General features: G+C 33.2%; 1 protein-coding gene across 4 annotated transcripts in view; it reads left to right on the plus strand.

Annotated features, from left to right (window-relative positions):
- The first annotated feature begins 1,346 nt into the window (after window positions 1–1,346).
- The window catches only part of LOC106473673 (gastrula zinc finger protein xLCGF3.1-like), a 24,889-nt gene continuing 4,222 nt past the window's right edge, over window positions 1,347–22,013 (plus strand). Inside the window, exons 1-3 of one of the 4 annotated variants that reach the window (XM_022402072.1) lie at window positions 1,347–1,416; window positions 3,021–3,133; window positions 16,822–17,005. In XM_022402072.1, coding sequence (XP_022257780.1) covers window positions 1,353–1,416; window positions 3,021–3,133; window positions 16,822–17,005 — 361 coding nt within the window. In that variant the 5' untranslated portion in view covers window positions 1,347–1,352. Of the gene's footprint in view, window positions 1,417–3,020; window positions 3,134–10,509; window positions 10,631–14,714; window positions 14,865–16,821; window positions 17,006–22,013 lie in introns of those variants that run through there. The other 3 variants (XM_022402074.1, XM_022402075.1, XM_022402073.1) reach the window with 3 other exon arrangements.

A 22,013-nucleotide genomic window follows, 5' to 3' on the forward strand; every position in this document is an offset into this window, starting at 1 on the left:
ATGCTATTTTCATTCTAGAATTACCACAAATTATAGCACAAAACATAAATGTTTGGACTAAATAGCTTAAATCTCATAACATATATATTTATTATTTTTATTATATTGACCTTTCAGCCCTGCCAGGCTAACAATACAGAAGTTACAATGAAACGGCTCACGTGCACTCATGTTACTGTATCAAATGACATAAAGGTGACCTTTGGTCTGTACAAAGTAACTTGTCTTGACTGTGTTTTAGTAGACTAGCATTTTGTAAAATACAGTTACATTTCAATTATTATACATTATATATGTATATAGATTATTACTATTTAGAAATACATTCTTAAACTTATTTGTATTAAAACAAAGAACAGTAAATAAAGAAGTAAAGCAAACAATTATCTCTTCTAGTTATGACCTTCGTACTCTGTTGCTGTTTGATGTAGATTGCTAAGCCTTTTAAAGTTTTGCACGTGGAGGATATGAAACGAAATAATTTTTTTAGGTTTTATATATACAGTTGGATAACCTAAAAATCATATATTACTATATCAATACCATAGAATTCCACTATAATTTAACAAGCTTAGTAACTAAGCTGTATTTCAGTCCAAAATAATGAAATTTCGAGCAGACTAAAGACACAACCTACCTCCTTCAAATCTTAGTTTGAAAGAAAGAGATGGCATCCAAAGACGTTGAAATGGCTGAGAAAGCCATTAGGGGGATATTCTGAGCTTTTGATTGGTTATTCATGTCATACGTAGAAGTAAGTGTATATAAGGGAGCATTTCCAAAACTGGAAAGAGTTGGGTGGGGTGCCACAATGTTTGATTTATAACATGAGCAATATCTTAGCAAATTGAAGAGGCTCTTATTTTATATCATAGCTTGTCAATATTCTTATTTGAGTTTCTAATTTGTACAAAACAATAGACTTAGTATTTTGATATCACAAACATCTAATTTGAACAAGAACTGCATTCAACATACCACGTGACACACAAAAATCGATGTTTATCTGTGTTTTTTTTAATATGTACTTTTTAATTAAGAAATTGAGTAAGGTATAATACTAAAATGTGAATTATAATCTACAGTTTGATACCAAACTTATTGACATAAATTCATGAAATAGTAGTTCAATAAAATCTTGAATACGAGTAAACAAATGCGATGACATGGTCTTTCAACCATGACCCGTCTGGAAAGGGTTAAGAGAAAAGTTGATTGTTCTCAAGGTTATTAATGCTAATATTAGTTATTTAGATTTTTTTTAACAGCTTTTATTATCAATTACTAATTATTAAATAGTTTCTATACATTTCATTTGCTAATCTGCAGTTGTTTTTCAGATAAATCATAAGATGGACTATTTCTGTGGTGGTTATAGCCAGGATTTGATTCATGGTCATTATAATAGAGAGGCTGGTGAATTATCTACTAATTTATGGTTTCTTTCATTAGAATTTTAATTAACTAACTTTGAATGTTTTCAAGTTGAACCTCTAAGTTTTGCTGACTTGTATGCTAGGTTGAGAGAGTATATTATCAGTTAGGTTGATGTAGAAAGTTTGTTCCTTTTTCTCATTTGTAATTTATATATATATATTTGGTAATATTATTTCACTTTATTGTATGGTCTTCTTTAGCATGATGAGCTATTGCGGATCAGTAATACAAAGCCTAGTGTATATGTGTTTGTTGTGCTCCTGAATAGACATTCACAGGAGAATTTAGTGTTTTTCTTATTGTATTTTTTTACAAGTGGGTTAGGTTCTATTTCCATTGTGAATTGTATTACTTTCTGTTCATTTAATAAATTATTGAATTTTGTCTCCCTGAAAGGGAGCCAAAGGCCACCTGGAGGGGTCATCTGTTTTAACCACTCACACCACTTTTCAGTAGTGTGTTGTCTGTCAGTCAATAGACACTAAAATTACATTACATAAGGGATGCTTAACATTGCAGTTTGTCCTGTCATGACAACAGTAAAATGTGTGTGTGTGCTGTGAATCACAAGAAGAATTATGCACTCTATAGGCTGCAACACAGTATGACATATGAACTTCAAAAGCAAGAAATAAAAGTATTTGTTACTCTTAATTTTGTTTTTATTTACTCTTGAAACCGAACACTTTCAGGGACCCTGCACAAGTACATCTAGTGTATAATGTTTGGAGAAATAAACTTGGCAGTCTGAAGACAACCTACAAAATTTGAGAAACAATATTATCACTATATTTTCGAGTATGACTAATGTGTGAAGGTTTGTTATAGTTCTGCTTACCAAGTTTTGTTAGGAAAGATAACTCAAGGTCAGTTAAGTACAAGTCAACAACAAATAAGCAGAGTTACCACACATAAGTATTCTCTTTATAAGATGAAAGACATGTTGAGGCAAAAACGTTTGATTTCATTAATTTACATACATTTAAGACTACATTGTAAGTATACTGTATCTTGACTTTATAATTTGTTATTAGTTATACATGTTTGTCACTCAAATATTATAACTATAGGACTGAACAATAGTTTACATATTAAAAACCTAAGAGTTTGTGTGATGTTGTTTTGAAATTAAAAATAATCAACCAGAACAGCTTTAATGACCTTATATCATATTTATATCATTATGTTTTTGAGAGATGATTAATGTACAAGTTTCATATATGCTCAGTCTTAAAAATAATATGGTGGACAAAACAAATATCTTAACTATTATGAAAGTACATCTAACTTGCTAATTTTATTAGACATTTTAACACTTTTACATTTTCATATGGCAGGAGACATCTGTACATTCAATCTCATGTCTGTGTCTTTGAAGTTAGTGGGTATTTATGAGGGCAAGTCATCATGTGAGATATTAACTTTGAAATAGAGGTTATTTGAGGGACTTGTTTAGGGAACATCTCTAAACACCCACATTTTGATGTGTTACTACATTATGTGAACTTTTATAATGGGATAGTGATGAATGATAATATTCAATGTTGTTGTTATAGACAAATATCCATTATTTATATTTCTAGCTACAGGAGAAGCTGATTCCTTAGACGAAAGATCTTCACATGTAATTTTGAAGTTTGATGTAGCAAAGGATGAACAAGAAGAAAATTGTGGGGAAGTAACAGAGGAGACTGAGGTAACTTGTAGATTAACAACATTTATAATATTTTTATTAAGGTAAAATGGGTTTGTTGTATAGAGGACCTCTCTTGCTTTGTATATGATCATTGATGAGGTTTTGTAGTGACAATGTGAAGGAAGTTACTTCAAGTTTGATAAAATTATTTCAGTAGAAATCCACTGCATGTTCAGGGCATCAAGTACTCCTATATTTTTCTATATTTTACAGTAATACCCATTTTTTCCTATATTTTGTATTGTTGCCTGTATTTTACAGAAATTCATATATTCTCCTATATTTATGAAATTAGGTAAGCAAGAAATATAAATACTCAAAGAAAATTGGCATACTTAATGTAAACATTTTGCAGCAATTTTTTTACAAAATTAGGTTATTTAAGACTATTTCTGCACTTTTCGAATTTCATTGGCTGCTACAGGGGGTCGTAGTTCTGCCCCTATTCATGGGTCCCAACTCCCAACATCAGCCCCTCGGTACATTGGTACACAGAATACATTCTGTCTATATTCAAGGGTTCTGCTGCTCAGTTGGATCACCAGCAGTGTTGGTGATTATTATATAACTTCAGGGTCTGTGGGGGCTCAACTGTGAGAAATTCTGATTGTGTGGTAACCACGGATCCAGGAGCACTGTAGGTCCTTAAGTCAGGATTAGTTATTCAGTTCACATCTTCACCTCTATTATCCATCTAACCTGCAGGGTTTCCATCTTCTGCAGATCATCAGGATTTGGAACTTAGTTTTAGGGCTGTCAGAGTTTGGTTGGTTTGGGAGAAGTGAGAGAGTCATGCTAGTTCTTCTGAGATTCTATTCCTGTTGGTTGTTGGGACTAGGGAGATAGGAGATTGGTGTCCAGTCATCAAATTTTCTCATCTATATCAATGCCTAGATTATCCAAGGTTCACAAGTTACTCATTCCTCAATCTGAGTTGACATTTTATACTGTGATTGTAGATGTAAGTTTGTTGTAATCGGCTCCTATTTGCACATTGCCATAGTGGTGGATTCCCATCACTATCTGTATTTGTTGTGCACAAGGGTCAGGTGCTGCAGTTCTAGGTTTTTACATTCAGACTTGCATTGACTTCACATGGTTTCTGCCATATAATACAAGTTTTTTTTGTCACCTTCATTCCATCGCACTTTGCACAAACTATTCCATGAATGACTGGTTACTGCTGGCACCATCTTGTTAATTGTCAGAACATCACATTCTGATTCTATTTTCAGAAACAACCAAGGCAGGCTTTATTTTCAGGGCTGAGATATTCAATATGTCATCAGTCTTGATTGCCATTTATCCCATTTACCTGAAGGTTTATTTTGCATAGTTGCTGACCAGTTGGAGTGACTTGCACTGCTTGTCCACAGACCATTTTTTCATTCTCTCTACATCTTCAGACCAGTTCTTCTTACCCAAGACATTGTCAGACAGGAAAGGGGTTAAATCCTTTTCACTGATTCATTTGATCAATATTTCTTCATTTCTATGTCTGAACAGATTTTGATCATGGTCTTGTTCAGTGAGGGTCTTGAAGGTTTTGTTGCTTACACTAATGCCTTTAGAGATGCTAGACAATGACGTTTTATTCTGTGTTCTCTTTGAAGGTGAGGAATTTTCTGCAAGTCACGCCTAATCAGATTTCTATGTCCTTAGCGGCCCAGACGAATTGCATGCTGGAAGTCAGTGCATGGACTGGTATGTGGACTTCCCCAATACTTTTATCTTATATGATTTTTCCTAATCTGGCAGTCTCTTCATCTGAGGGTTTTTGCCTAACCCCTGTAGCTATCTGAACCATTTCTGCAAGATTATACAGAGGGGTGAGTATTTTCATTGCTACCTTTCAGGGTCCCTTACCTTGTTTTCACAGGATCCCACTCTGTGAATAGTGTTGCCCATGCAGGTTGCTTTTATCAAACTAATTCCACACTAGCAACCACTAATTCAGTATACTTTATACAGGTTGCAACAGGCCCTGTAGAAATGAGGTGTTCCATTGGACCACCTAAAGGCTGACTGGGTGGTATTACTGTACTGTGCTGGACCACCACTCATGGACTATTGTAAGTAAAGCATAAGGGGATCCTGTCCATCCCTGCTGATCTATGGAGTGAATAAATCAGAGTTAGTTTGCTTTTAAAACTCTGGGAAACTGGGTTCACCTATTGCACTGTTTCTTAGGATCCCCCAATGTGCATTACCCCAATATCCTACTAGTGGAGCTAGGGAGTCCTTACTACACCTGGATTCCAGTCACTGGGGTGATGGACAGAAGCTTTTCTTTCAGAGTGTTAGAGTGAATTTCCTCATTCTTGGAGAAGAGGGTGAAGTTGGGGGCCCTCCTACCCGAATCCCTGGATGTTTTTTCCCAAGATGTTGGTGAGAGTAGCACCAGTGTACGCGGGAGCCTAGACATAATACCAGTACAGATTTAAGGCTTGGCTATCTGGTTGGGTTAAGTGTGGTCCTTCGTTTTGATCAATATTGGTTCAATACATTGTTAATGGAAGAGGGACCACTGTCTCTTCATAATTCCTGTGTCCTTGATTGAGCATGTTGTTCCACACCTTCCCCATAATTCTGGGGGCAAGTGGAATTTACTTTGCCCACATGGTTGGGGAGTGAGGATAAGTGTTCATAATTCCAGACTGAATGAGTTCTGTTTCCTTAGGTTGAGTAAAGCATTCCAAGCCTGGGGTGTTGCCTTTTGGACTTCTTCAGGTTGAGGAGAGGGTTTTTCCACCTCAGTGTTGCTAACTTTCTCATTGTAATTCCAGTGGCTCAGAACACATCACTGTATGGCTACAGGTTGGGATCCACTCATATGTGTATATATATATAGTTTGCAGTCTAGTTACCCTAGCCACCAACATGGGATATACAAACTATGGCATCAATTCCAACCCTGAGTAGTGGAACCTCAGCTATCTGGTTGGGGCCTGGCCTATAATGATGATCAATCAGGTAAAATTCCATCCACACAACAGGAATTAAATTCTGGGTGAAGAGCATATCTGTTCTGGATGTAGTGCAGTTCCCTCACTACGGTGCCAATCTTCTTATGACACACCCATGATCTATGCAGATGCTTTCTGTATGGATAATGCCCTCACCGTCCCCTCCACCTTTTCAATGTGTAATTCTAGCTATAAGTGGGAGAAGAGGTAAGTATGTTTTGGAAGTTAACATTTTCCTAAATTGAAAATGTATTTTCAATAATACTTACCTCCTCTCATACTCTCCCGCCATTCCTCCTTGCTAAGAACTGGTGTTAGAGACTGGGATTGAGTCAGCCTCGAAAAAATGATAACATTATCTGAATGAAGTATATACAGTACTAGGATAGAGGGAACATTGACATAGGTGGAGAGAGTCATGAGATCAATATCAGTAAGGGCAATTAAGTGGGGTATAAAAGACTGGAGCAAGCGAAAAAAAATCAGATCAGTGCTTAGATTGGCAAAGGAAGAAACCCCAGCAGTCGAGTAATAGCTATAAGTGTGAAGTAAGTATTATTGGAAATACATTTTCAACATAGGAAAACATTAATATGCACTCTGTAGGCTACAACACAGCATAGCATATGACCTTCTAAAGTACAGGACCCAAAAACAATACCACAGAGTATCAACTTCAAAGGATTAAGGGAAGCAATAAGGCAACTCGACATGAAAGTCAAATTGTTCTTTTTTGTTGTCAATTATCCCTCTGTTTGAAAGTTTTCTCAATGACTTCTAAACTGATCAATCTGTGATTCACCTGCTATACAGTTGAATGACAGTACAGAGTTTGCAGGTGAAAAAGCAGGACCTTCTTGTCAGATATTTGGGCCATTAACTGTAAAAGATAAATCCACAATTCTTACTTACACTGTACCAAGAGAGGACACCTTGTGTGTGTAAGGTATATGCTTCATCCAACATATGTTTCAGAGCAGGTGACAGTATTGCCTGAAACTTTCAAAGCAATGTCAAATACCAAATAGAGGACAGTTTCAGTATGAGCAGAACAAAGCTATCTTACATACTATCAGATGGTTTTGGTCAAGCTTTCACTTCTTCTTTGATATATGATGTATGAAATTCAAATACCTCTTTTTCATTCCCATATGATGAAACAACTCTAGCACGGGTAAAGAAACAAATGTATGTCTTGATAAGGTACTGTTCTTCATGATGAAGTCTGGTGTAGATATTACAAGTCATTGTGTTTCTCTTATGCAGATAGAAAGTCTATTGCCAAGTGTATGGTGGAAACATTACAGGATGATTGTATGCCATTGGAATCCTTTGTTGCATTGGGTAGTGATGGCCCAAATGTTAACAAGACCATCTTTAGAGAAGTTTCCAAGCTAGTCATAGCTGCTGATTTAGAATGGAATGGTCTTGTTGTTGTAGATACATGCCATCTTCATACAATGTACAATGTCTTCAGCAAAGACATAACAGAATATGATTAGGAAATAGAACAATTAGCAGTAGATTTATTTGGACTATTCAATACCTCTTCTGGAAGAAGGGAGGATTACAAAGACATATAAATAGATCTTGACCTTCCAGAGGAAGTCTTTATAAAGCACACACAAGTCTGTTGGCTGAGACTTGGACCATCCTTCAGGCACATCATTGAGCAGTTGTCAGGAATAAGGGAATATGTTTCAAAATTAGAGAGGGATCCAAAGACAATGTCATAGAGTATCAACTTCAAAGGGATAAGGGAAGCAATAAGGCAACCCAACATGAAAGTCAAATTGTTCTTTTTTTGTTGTCAGTTATCCCTCTGGAGATTTTCTCAAAGAGTTCCAAACCCATCAACCTGTGGTTCACCTTCTACACAGTTGAATGACAGTGTTGGTTTGCACCATTCTGAGATGGTTTGTCAGAGCAGATATTGTTAATAGCATAGCACCAGAAGACATGAAAAATCTAGATATTGGCATTAAAAATCAGATAAGTGATGAAGACATTGTCTTTGGGAAAGGAAGAAGGAACTTTCTAAGTTGAAAATAGAAACCCAGTACAAAGAAATTCTTGGAATATAGTCATTCTACACTGCAGTATGAAAGTACGTGATCACTAGGCTTCCTTTTGAAAGCAAGTTGATCAAAGCATTAGCTTGTTTGTTAGCAGTGAAATGATTTGATCAAGGTCCTGTCACAAATGTAGAGGTTTTATCTAATGTTTGAAGAGGATGTTATAACTAATATTACAGATGAGTGGAAAATGTAACAAATAGAACTTGATTTAAAAGACATGGAGAGGGTGGATCATTTCTGGAGGCAAGTCTTTTAGGAAAAGCTTGACAATGGAAACTTGAAATACAGATTTTTACCTCTCCTTATCAAGAAAACATTAGAATTGTCCCATGAAAATGCAGACATAGAAATTAATTTGTTTGTTAATATGAATGTTGTCACCAAAGACAGAATTGCCATTGGAGAGAACACTGTGAGTACTGTAAGAACTGTCAAGGATATGGTGAAATTTTCAGATCCTAACAAGCTTCAGCTCCATAAAATTCAATTCAATAGGGAAGTGTTAAGATCTGCTAAAATGGCTTATAGCAACTACAAACAGCGGGAAAATAAATACTTATTATTATTTTCTTCCTTGACTCTTTGACTGGGTAGATTGAAGAGTGCTGTATAGATTGACTTTAAACTAATGTGAAATAGTTAATTAAGATGACTCTATATGGTTGGTAATTGTAATATGAGAGTCATTTGATTATCCGGCTTTTGGGTCCATATATCAACTGTGTTTACATAGGTTTCCAGCTGATTATAAAGAGTAAGACTTATGGTGTAAGCAACCATCTAGAGCTAGCTGAGAGTGTTTTCATAACACTGACTTGGCATGATGAACACTCACTTTTAAAGACAGAAATGAGGAAAGTTAAATTATATGCATACAAAATGTTACAATGCTAATTAGACAACAATTACTTTGTTTTTTTACCTTATTTTTACAGGTTACCAGTAATGAAGGTCATAAATATGGGTTCACAGAAATCCACTGTCTTAGGTACAAATGTTTAACAAACACATACACAACTCCTTAATCTGTTTTATTAAACACTTTGAATATTTGACAACTTCCCACTGTTCTGATATGAATATCAAAATCAGAAATTAGTGCATCACCTAAAAGTACATGTCTCAATCATATCAAGGACATCTACTACATAAAAGACAAAAAGTCATCAATCATGCCAATATCTCAGCTGTTGTGGTACCAATTTAAACTCAAGGATGGTGCTTTATGCTGCAACAAGCAAGTTTGTCTTTTGAAAATTCTTCCAGCCATGTACACATAAAATGGATGATGTGCTACTTTCGACATATAATTAGATTTGAGGGTAGGTTAGTAGAGATCATGATGTGCCCCACACTTGGTATTGCTGGTGCACAAAAATCATAATCATTGGCTGAAATTCCCCATTATGTTTGCTTGGTTGTCAAGGAGACACATTGATGCAACATTACCAACTTTGTCCAGTTGAAACCCACAGTTACAACTGTATAATAACTCACATTTCACTCATAGCACATTTAAATTTTGAAAATGCACAAATTAAAATATGTTTCTTCAGCTCAGCAGGCTAACAAGGCTAAAATCAGGAAAACAGTCCAAAGAGAAGACTCCAAAATTCATAATATAATTCACTGTTTTTACCATCACAATTAATAATTTGCAGGGTCATATAGATGACCAAGTAGGAATATACCTTTGGAAATCAGTTTCTGCATGTTTCAGTCAATAAGGATTTATCAAGAAGAAAATTTGAACATAACTTAAAAATATATACAGGGTCCAAAAATTTGAAATATGAACTATATGGAATTATAAGCAAGAACTTGAGAAGTTCTACCTTCTTGATATTCCAAGATATCAATAAATTTGTCAAACTTATAAAGGAAGCCTCTTCCTTCTTTTTCTGTTTTTCCATACTCCTCTCTGAGGCTCATTACAGTTGTTTGATTTTAGCAGCCATACCATAACAGTCTGTCATAGTTTCTTAATGTATGTGAACTTTGTAATCTTGCCTGAACATCCAGAGGAATTTTTTAAAGCTGCATTAATTATTTTTGTTGACACCCAACATAGTGAGAAAAAAGTAAGGTTACTAAACCACAGCATGTGAGTGCAAATGGACTGAATCCAAATGTAAAATGGTAAATTTGTTATTTCTGATATATATATTATTTATTGTTTTACATTTTTTAAAGAAAATAACTAAAAAAAATGTAAACTTTTCAGTATCAACAATTAACCTAGCACCTTGTGTGGGTACAAATATTGTGTGAAATTTAACAGCAGCTGTTATGTAAAAATCCCTTTGTGATTTATTGTTTTTTGTGGACATAGTGGATACAAAGGCTGGTATTAAAACAATAAAAGAAAACAGATGTGAAAAGGGTAATTGTCGGAATTGTGAAAATAATTAAATTGAAGATCTGGCAACAAATGACACTTCAAAAGAAGAAGGGTATGGTTTATTTATTTTTTTAATATTTTTCAATTTTTCATTTCCCTGTATATTTATAATTTTTATTAGTTAGTATTAAGGTAGAGAAAATACAAGATAAAATATAGCATTTTACCAAAAAACATTTGATATTTGTTTATGAAGTTCTAGTGGTTATGCAAATGACATGAAACTGTAAGGTAAAACATATTTTTATTCTTATCATAGAAATTACCTTTCACTCGGGTTGACTTGGTAAAGGATTTGTAAATACATAGACAAATCTTTAGTTGAAATTCTTTATTTAAAAAAATCTGCTTTTTGTATAAAACACATACAATGTTTGCTGAAAGCTTTTGCCAAATTTTATTAAAATACACCTTAAAAATTTAGAGTTATATTATGTATACTTTCACACTTGGGTGGTGGGTCATTCATAAAGTGTTTACCCCATAAGTTGCTGATGCCCTGGAAAATGAGCTGCACCCATGAGGGGAAAAAATAATGGGAATCTGGAGACTGCTAGAAGCTGGAGGGGTTTTTTAAGGTGTTATAAAATGAAATCTGAGGTCAAAGCTTTCAGCTCTGTGGTGATTCGCATAGGCTACACAGGTCAGTTGTAGGGAGAATAGAGTTTTCCATTTTGAAGTGTAGTGTGAAGGTTGGTGTTTGTATGCTTATGAAAAATCAATAACAAGATAAACAGTGGTCAAGAATCATGTCTTTAAATAGCAAACATCTGTATTGAAAACTCCAAGTCAACTAACCCTGTGAAAAGTCACAAGTTCAACCAGTAATGTAAGGTTAAGGAACACTGAGCCCTGAGTAAAATCACTTGTGACATTAATCCAGTTTGACTGAACTCCATTTATAACAACCTTCTGCTTTTTCCTATTCAGTAAATTTTCTATCCAGTGAGTCAACTAATTCCCCCATATCTATAGAGATAACTTTTAACAAGTCTTCTGTGTGGAACCTTGTCAAATGTTTTCTGAAAATCTAGATACATCAAATCCACACCTACTCTCTTCTAAATAAGCAGTAACCTTTTCAAAGAATGTCAAAATATTTTAAACTTTGTTAAAAGATTTTGCAAAGCATATTTTATCAGGCTTTCAAAAAGCTTTCCCACCACTGAAGTAATACTGGAAGTATCTTTACCACCTCCATAGAAAGAGGAGTTACATTAGTCAACTTCCAATCTTCTGGCACCTCCTTACTATTCAAGGGATTAGAAAAATAGTAGCAAGTGACTCACATATCCAATCCTGAACCTCCTTCAAAACCATAAGGGAAATATTATATGGCTCAGGAGCCTTATCATTTTTAAAATTTTTTAATGATCAAAGTTCACATTTTGTTCTCTCTTTATATTTTCACAGTTGAAAATGTAATGGAAGTGCTTTCATCTTCTGGTACAGAGCTGGTTTTCTTAGCTTTATGCAAAATATTCTAGCTCAAGTTACAGTATTGAATTATGTAATCCATGAGCTTCTCTCATGCATACATCATGGAGAAGTTTTTTTATGTTTACTTATTTATTCTAATAAGTTTCTGAGTCTTACATTTTAGTTACTTTTAAAACAATGAATAAAAAATTTTCATACAAAATTAAATTTAGTACTTACATGTGAGCCTTGTGTTTTTTTTACAGTAGAATACTTGAAATGTCAATAAAAATTAACCATACTTTTTGCTTGGGTTGTTGTTAAAACTTTACTGAATTTTTATTTATTTCAAATATTCAAGTTAAAACACAAAATAATAACATACACAAAGCATATGATGTCCTGTAACTATTGTAATTTAACTGGCTTTCTAACTAAGCTATGAATGAGTTAAAATAACTCCTTTAGTTGGTTGAGATGAACTCCGTGATAGCAACTTTGAATCAGTGGCCAACTAATTCAAAAACTGTCATGAGAGTGAATTAGTATTATAAATAAATCAGTAAATTAAAATCTGCTTTTTCTGTTGGTTTATAAATAATGTAATAACAAACATCAGAGAGAATATTAACATATTTTGAAAGACAGAATATAAAAAGTGGTAGTTTATATATATGTGAATCAAGATGAATGCTATAAAATTATATTATGTCTCACCAATATCTACACTATAAGCTTGTTATTTGTACTGAAACTCAGAAGCTGAAATAGGGGAAGAATGTATAAGTGAGCTACTCAGAGTGAACCACTGTCACAGGATACATAGAAATGAAGACTGAGAATTTATTTAAATATTTCCTTTAGAAATTAAGAAATAAAGACTTGCATAATAATTAAATTTGATTTATTAGCTACATTTTGATGCCAAACATATTGACATACACTGATAGTAAAGTGGTTTAATTAAATGTTAAATATAACTGTAAAAAAGGTTATTTACATACACACATTTACCTACCCAGGTTCAAAGAGTTAATGCAAGATATTAGCCAAACAACTCTTTACCAAATATTGTGTGATAGTCCTTAAAGTAATGCCCTTTCATCTTTGATCTACTGATCAACCAAATGTCCAAACTTTATATAAATATTTTTATTGGTTATCCCATGACATCCAGTAGACATTTTACCATGAATGAAAACTCATTATCTTTCAAGTAAAGTTGCTCTTTTGGGGATTATATTTGAAATCAAATAGTAAATCCCAGCTCTAATGGTTAGGGTATCTATATTGGCTTTTTGGCTGATTACCAGAATAGGCATACCACTCTACTTCTGGTGTTTCCTTATTCACGCTTTACAAATTGTTGAGTTTGTACTGCCATCTGAGTCAAGATCATATGGTATAGTGCCTTCATCATTAGAATTAACTTGTATATCCACCTCTGGTTCATGGAGTAATCAGAGATTTAATGGTCATATAAACTTCATGCTCATCAACATGTCGTACTATGACCACCATAACTCATATTTCATCTAGGATCAGCTTTTCTAGAGTTATTCTTTCAAATGGAGAGCCTCCCAGTGACACAGCTGTATGTCTGCAGACTTACAACTCTAGAATCCGGGTTTCAATACCTGTGGTGGGCAGAGCACAGATAGCCCATTGTGTAGCTTTGTGCTTAATTACAAACAAACAAACAATTAAATAGAGAACTTACATTTCTGTCAGTATTTTTATGGTTAGGCCAGTTTCTTTTCTGATCAATGCATGTGATACAATATATTTGCCATTTTTTAAGGTCTTTATGTGAATGTTGTTGAATCAAGTTGTGGTGTACAGTGGAGTTGTATTCTTACAGCTGGTTAGGTATTCCTTACTCTTGGCCCAAGTTGTGGTGTATGGTGAAGTTGTATTCTTACAGCTAATGAGATAATCTGTTCAATACTATTAACCAAGTTGTGGTGTACAGTGGAGTTGTATTTTTACAGCTGATGAGATAATCTGTTCATGTGGTGTTAATATTTTGAAAACATTAAAGAGTGCCTGATTGTGATAATTGTTTACAAAATGTACCTCCAAACCTAAGTAATCTATTTCTTTGATCCCATTTTACCATATCAAGTGTTCACTTTCTTAAAAATATGTACATACATAAACCTGCAGCATATGATAATTTCCATTTAATATTTTTATGTTTTAGTAAATTTAGCCTAAGTATCAGATTTTTTAAGGAATTATTTTTACTTAAAATTTGTCTGTGAACTTATGAAGTCTTTATTGAAGCAGTCTGAGGGAAAGGTAATCTTCATGCTAAGAATAATAATACTTTTTTCATTTTATGGTTTTCTTATTTTCTTTTGCAAAATCTCTAGAACTTTCTAAATAACTATCAAATGTTTGTTTTAGATAAAAATTTTATATTTTATCCATTATTTTTTCTACCCTAACACTAACTGTAGTGAAAACATCAGTGTGTAGTAAAATGTGAAATACAAAATAAGATTAATAGTATCTTTGAAATGGTGTTTTTAAGTGTTTTACACTCACAAAAAAGAAACTTATCATTCTATAGGTATTTGAAGAACTTGTAGCATTCCGCCTCATTTTTAATTCTTCACATTTTTAGCTGACACTAAGCAGCTGACACATAATTGAACAAATGTTTAAATAATATTATCTTTCTTTTTTTTCTTTGAGTGCATAATTTTGTGAGATTTTGAGTTTTCTTATATTCATAGTTTCAACTTTTAACCGTTTCACAAATGTTTCCTTTTACTTTTAGCAATGAGTATAAAAAGACAAATTGGGGAGAGGTTTCTCTGGTGGATTGTACAATAGTATTAATATCTCAACAAATCAAGAAGGTAGAAGATTCAAATCTTAGATGTGTGCTTGTAAGATATTCAATAGTTGGTGTTTTTAATTGATTGGATACTCTGAAAGCCATATTTGGGAGGATATAATATCTGTAAAGGAGAATTTAGTATGCAGATGCATGAGATGACACAAAGAAGTGAAGATTAAGAACTTTTACATATTTTCTTTTATAATTGAGAAATTTAAAATTAGGAAATATAAAAATCTGATTTATAAATTGTATTTTACTGCTAAGTTGTTAGACATACATTAATAATAAAAGTTGTTTAACTAAATGTTAATGAAATTTTAAAAAACTTTGATTCAGTTGTATGGAAAGAGTTAATGGAGTTATAAAAAAATTGAAATGATGCACCTATGTTGGTTAATAATAGTTTTGTGTATTAAAATATATTGTGGTGTGTGAATTTTATGATGATTGCTGGTATTCACACATACGTGTTAGGTCATCAACAAATTAATGTTGCTCTTTTTTTTTAGATGAAAAAAACCTGAAAAACTTATATGTTAAAACAAAACATTTATTAAATGAAATAGTCTCTATTCTTATCGATGATGCGTTTCCATCTTACAATCAGGTTGTTATGCCCTGATTAAAGAAATCACTTGTATTTGAAGCAAAAAACATGTCGATGTCCTCCCTTCCACATTTGCCATTAAGATAGTATTGCAGGGAACGAAAAAGATGGTAATCTGATGTTGCTGTATCTGGAAAATATGGTGGGTGGGGAAGAACTTCCCAACTCAACTCCATAATCTTGTTTTGCGTCAAACGTGCCACATGTGGACATGTATTGTTGTGGATAAGAAGAACACCTTTCTGATTGATGAGTGAAGGGTGTTTCTGATGAAGGGCTTGATTTAAATGTTCCAGTTGCTGACTATAGATCTCTGCATTGACAGTTCACTGTGGATTGAGGAGTTCGAAATGAATTACTCCATTGATGTCCCACTTTCTGTGGGTGGAGTCCAAGTTTTGGGGTCGGAAGTGGTTTTTGTCTAGGACTGAGCCATTGTTTTTAGCGTTTAATATTCTCATAGAGAATTCATCTTTCATTACCAGTGACAATACTGTCGAAAAATGGTTCATGCTCATTACGCGCCAGAAGAGATGTTCACACGTTGAAAACGATTATCATTGGAGAGTTTGTGAGGCACCCAAACACCTTCTTTATGGAGTTTTCCAATATTCTTTAAATGTTTACTTATTGTTTCATGAGAGACATGCAATTTCAGGGCCATTTCATGAGTATGTTGCAGTGGGTTAGACTCAACGAGCATATTCAGAGCATCAGTATCAATTCCAGCATGTCGGCCCCTGCCATCACAGTTTTTAAGGCTAAAGTCACCTGAACGAAATTTACTGAACCATCGTTGACACTTGCAAATGTTCAAAACATTTCTAATAACTTCTTCGATATTATTTGTGGCTACAGAGGTGTTATTTCCCTTGTTGTATTCAAACAGCATTACATTCCGAATGTGTGTCTTGCCGTGAGGCATCACTATAAGGGATTAGAGTATATTAAACTTTGCACATTATATAGGCTACACTAACGTGACATTTAGGCTGTTTCTTTAACTATTTTACATGATGTACATTTTTTAGTGGGTGGTTAATGAAAGTATTCCAAAGCACGACATTAATTTCTTGATGACCTAATAGTTAGTATTCACTGTGGTAAGAATATTTAATATTTTTATACTTTCCTATTTAACTCACATTTTAAAACATGCCAAATTTTGATCTAATTAATGTTTCTCAGTGAAACCGATTTTTTGTCAATAAATTATCTGTCTTACTGGAAACACTTCTCAGATTTAAGTTCCTAGTTTTGAAATGTTAGCTTTATATCATCATGGTTTATATGTATAGGTACTTTTGCGTATTTTAGTGATAGTACCAGTTGTTGCTTTCATTGACCTTTGGCCATTTGATTTTAGAATATACTTGTGAGAGTGAAAACAGAGCAGCCTGGTGACTTACAACAAGATGAGGTAATTTCAATGTTCAGTGATTGTGATGATAATGATTTCAATGGTTCAAAGTACAGTGTTGCAAATGTGAAGAAAGAAACGGAATTTCAAGGTTTGAAACAAATTGGTTCTGAGTCAGAAAGTACATCTGGTAAGTACACATATCTTCAGATAATAGTTGTTAACATTGCATGTTATTATACTGATAGAATTATAACATCACGTATTTTTATATTATATTAGTTAGTTTTTATACCTTGCAATTTTAATAGACTTAAGGAAAGAGAAAGAATGTATCAATTTTAATTATTAAACTATATGGAAGGGCTATACAGTTCTTAATTTAATATCATATATTAATATCAAATAGTAATTAGACAAGGATGATGTTCTTTGATAGAAGTAAAGAGTTTAGTCTGTGATATGAGTTTTCTATTTTTATGATATATATATAACTAACTATTTATAAAAGAAAGTAATAGCACTTCTTCATTTTAAAAAAATTATATGTTTAATTTTTTAAAGTTGGTGGTTATTACATTAACCAGAATCTAGCACCCCTAGTTTACGACAATGTTGGGATCTTAAGTCTTATATCTATTATTACACATTTATTCAAACACTTTGTAACCAGCCAAGGAAAGTGAATAATCATAACTAATTTTATTTATTAGCCAAAGTAAAAACCTAGCATTTTTGATATTCTTCAAGTAGCCTAAATTTGAAGTCAAACAACATAAAAATTAGAATAACTTTTTATCAGGGTTCACACAGGTCTTTGAAAACCTTAGAAGTCTGTGCATTTTTAAGTAGTCAATCCAAGTCTTTCAAATTGCTGTTTTTGTACATGGTGCTTAAAAGTACTTTAATTGTGATGTAAAATGGTTTTCTAAGTTCTACACTCCTTGCCATTAATTCCCTTTATTAAAGCCTTGATAACGTAGAGCATTTTAAAGTTTTTACTTAGCAGGTGCCATTATCCATACCCAAAGCACTTTAAAGTTGTTACTTAGCAGGTGCCATTATCCATACCCAGAACACTTTAAAGTTGTTACTTAGCAGGTGCCATTATCCATACTCAGAGCACTTTAAAGTTGTTACTTAGCAGGTGCCATTAACCATGCCTAGAGCACTTTAAAGTTGTTACTTAGCAGGTGCCATTATCCATACCCAGAGCATTTTAAAGTTTTTACTTAGCAGGTGCCATTATCCATATCCAGAGCACTTTAAAGTTGTTACTTAGCAGGTGCCATTAACCATGCCTAGAGCATTATAAAATTTTTACTTAGCAGGTGCCATTATCCATATCCAAAGCACTTTGAAGTTGTTACTAGATATCACGTTATTATTTTTATATACAAATACTGATACCCATTTATACAGTTGTGTTTTTACTGGAGCAATTTTTGAAAAACTTGCTGATTCAAGGTTATAATCCAGCAATTCCAAAGCCTACATCTTTACTTCTAGTAATTTGATTGATATGATAATAAAAACAGTTAATAAGAAACATCAAAGGTTTCTTGATTATAATTAAATAGTTATAATTATTCATAATAATATTTAGAAAAAAAGCACTATAGTATTGGTAAACATGGTGCCTGTTTTCACAATTTATTTTACAAGTTGCTACTTATACTGTCATACCACATGCATTTTCACTTCTTTTAGGCATCAGAAATATGAAACAAATTTTTCCCACGAGAATTCTTACTTCTACATGATGAAAATTTTTTTCTGTGATAAGTCTATATTGTAAGAGCTGCAGTTGTCCTAAACAATACTAATTTTGATGAAAACAAATCTCTGAAGTCTAGGCACATTGTTAACATGTGACAAGAATATAGTAATATTTAGTTGACGTTTATATTCTTGTATAAGTTTGGAACTAATCAGTTATTGTCTGAAGTCTTAACTGGATTGCTGTAGACTAACTATATTAGTTTTGATAACCTTGTGGAAATTTCATGGAAATTAATAGCCCAAACAGATAAAAATACTGACATTTAATGTTTCATTTGGATACCATATGGTAGTGTAAGGATTTTTGACTGTTTTTATTAACTTCAGAAAGAAAGAAATGGATGAGGTTCATACACCCTCCCCTATGTCTGTGCTTACTTATACAATATTAAATGGTAGTTTTTAATTTCTGAAAAAAAAACCATGGGTGGGGGTGTTGAACTCCCTCCCTTAGATCCCTGCCTACTTGTATAGCATTTACAGAATAGGTATAAATTTTGGGAAAATGGAGGGATCAGAATCTGCTAGACCCTCTCCTCTAGATCTGTGCCTGCTTATACAACACAAGCAACATAGTTATTAATTTATAAGCAAAGTTGGTAAAAGGGTTTGGCCCCCTCCCCTAGATCCATACCTGCTCATACGACAGTATAGAATAGTTATTATTTCCAGTAAAAACATGTAGGGGAGTCCAATCCCTCCTGCTTATACATTAAAGAATACAGTTACACAATTATAAATTAGAAACATAACACAATATAAACAAAAAAACAACAGTAAATTTACACTTTATATAACACTTCAGTAGCCAGAGAGTTGGCTATGGGTGCTGGAAACCAGTTGCCTTCCCTCAAGTCCCTCAAAATTAGTGACAGTGGCAGATAGCCTTAGTAGCTTTACAATAACAAAGACGGGGTGAGCAAGTTTATTGGCAATGGTAACCAAACCCAAGAGCCCCAAATTATGAGACCCCTCCAATAACAAGAAACAAAAATAATGACAATATTTTGATTACTTGAGTAGTTAGAATAATCAAAAAGAGTAAATACATGGAAACTAATTTTGATTAATCAGTTAGTTTAGAAGACACTAGTCAGTGATATTGCTGCTTGTAAGGAATCAATTAAATCACCCAGATCTAACATACAGTACTTCTCATATATCTAGTACTTTGTTAAAACTCAATATTAGTGAGTGAATAGTTCCAGGTTCAAATCCTGAACATGAGAGTCACAAAAAATTATACTGTTCCACGAGAAGTTGCAGAATAGCCAGGCCTGGATACATAGGATTAAACCGAGTTGTGTTTTGTGGTTAAACTTCTGCAAGATAACTGTACATTTTCTTCTCATTTCTTCTAATTTCCACTGTGAATGAACTGCTTTAGTTGAGTCTGTGATCTGAACTTGTTCTACATAAAATTATCCATTCATCCTGGATACAGATGCCAGTGATAGTACAGATAATGTTGTGGTGTAACAAGTGCATGGAATCATATGCTGATGACCCTCGTTTGTTTACAAATTAAAAACACTGTTTACAGTTATAGTATTTTTCAGACAGTTATTTTTGAGATTAAATCCAAGGATAGAATTTGGTGTAAGATCTCATTTTGTTAAACTGATTTTGTCACCAAGAGCATGGAAAATGTAAGAGAATAATATACAAGTCAGTATAAGAAAAAATAAATAATTATCAGTACTAGGCAAAACTGGGACAGTTTACAACATCCTTGAAAAAAAAATGCTAAATTGTACAATATTGTAATAATTTATTGTTACTCCATAAACATGTGAATTTTTTTGTATCAACTTGTACTACACAAGACAATCCTTATAAAAAGAACAATAAAATAAAGCAATTGACAAGAAGTTTAAACTAAGTTTCCTTGGGATTGGACAGAGAGAGAGAGAGAACAGTTATTGTTAACATAAAATGAAACAGTAAGAAACTTTATAACTAAGCAATATTTTGTATCTTTCTGGTTCTTTAGGTATAGATGTTGTGAGTAACATTTTGAAACAGTTACTTGTAGATTAATGTTTCAAGCAGAGAATGTACAGTTATCATTGATTTCCATGAATTTGTGTTTTTTTAACACTTGCAGCCCTCCAGGATCCAAGATTTCGGTGATCCTGAATCCCCAGTCTCTTACTACTGCATGCTTCAAGCAAGTACTTACTCGAACGATTCTGGCCTAAACTTGATATAAGAATAGATAACATATTGATAAACAATTTCATTTTGTCAGAATCCTCACATTTCTAGATATTTATTTAACAGTTATGTAGATCAAGAAACACGATAGAGCAACAACTGCAGGACACACTGTGTGTTATTAACAGGAGTTATAGTTTAGCAATTTTCCACTTTTTGTAGCTCAGACTGTGGTAATCCAAACTATCATATATTTTTAGTGGATGTGCTCTACTGGACCCTTACTTCACATACCAAATTAAGGCAATCCATTAAGAAATACATGAGATATAAAATCACCAATTTTGATTTACGTTTTTCCTATATTTTTTTTCTACACACCAAAAGTATGGAAACTTTATTTGATAGAAAAACATACTTAACTTTCACGGATTTCTTTCAAATTTGGTACACTGATAGATTTTATAACCTACAAATAGATATTAGATTTGGTATAAATATAAGCCACATGCAAAGTTATTCAACAAAAACTGTCAATTTTGACCAAATATTTTGCATATGCTTATGCAAAAAGTCATGTGAGCTATCAGTCTAAAATTTTTACTACCTAAGAGTAAAGGTGACCATTTTTTAGTTTTTTGTCAATCAGATTATACAAGGCTGAGTTAGAGCAGCAAAACTATAGGGTGAAAGCACGTGTAGATACATAAGTATTGGTTAGGCCAAGCAAACTAGATTAGCAGTTTCTAGCTCAAGTTTTCAAAAGAATCTTATGACTAGATGATTATTATTCATTGTCAAATTTTAAGCACAAATTTGCTAAATGTTATGAAATTCTTCTAATTAAAGGGCATTTAGCATCACGTAACATTAGCTTAAGCAATTCACATAAATAATGATGCTTGATACAGTGGGTTATGACAAGAAACTTTTAATCTAGATTCCATGGCGTTACTATAAATGAAGTTATTAACACTGTTTTAGAAAAACTACTACCATATATTTTTAAAAATCTAGTTGGTTCTGTAAAGTAAAGGTATTTTTTTATTAATATGGTTGCAATCCTAAAGCTAATGTTGGTTACTATTGAGTGTCACTGTCTTACTTGCTGTGGTTTGTTGGTGTGTACTGACAAAAAGTCATGATATCTAATCAAAAACACCTTAGGTGTGGAAAAAAAAGGAGTGGCCAAAAAATGGATTCAGTGTGTGAATTAAAGGAGTGAAATCAAAATTGGCGGCCTAACTGGTAGTTACACT

Source organism: Limulus polyphemus, unplaced genomic scaffold (assembly GCF_000517525.1).
Source record: "Limulus polyphemus unplaced genomic scaffold, Limulus_polyphemus-2.1.2 Scaffold6394, whole genome shotgun sequence".
Taxonomy (NCBI): Eukaryota; Metazoa; Arthropoda; class Merostomata; order Xiphosura; family Limulidae; genus Limulus; species Limulus polyphemus.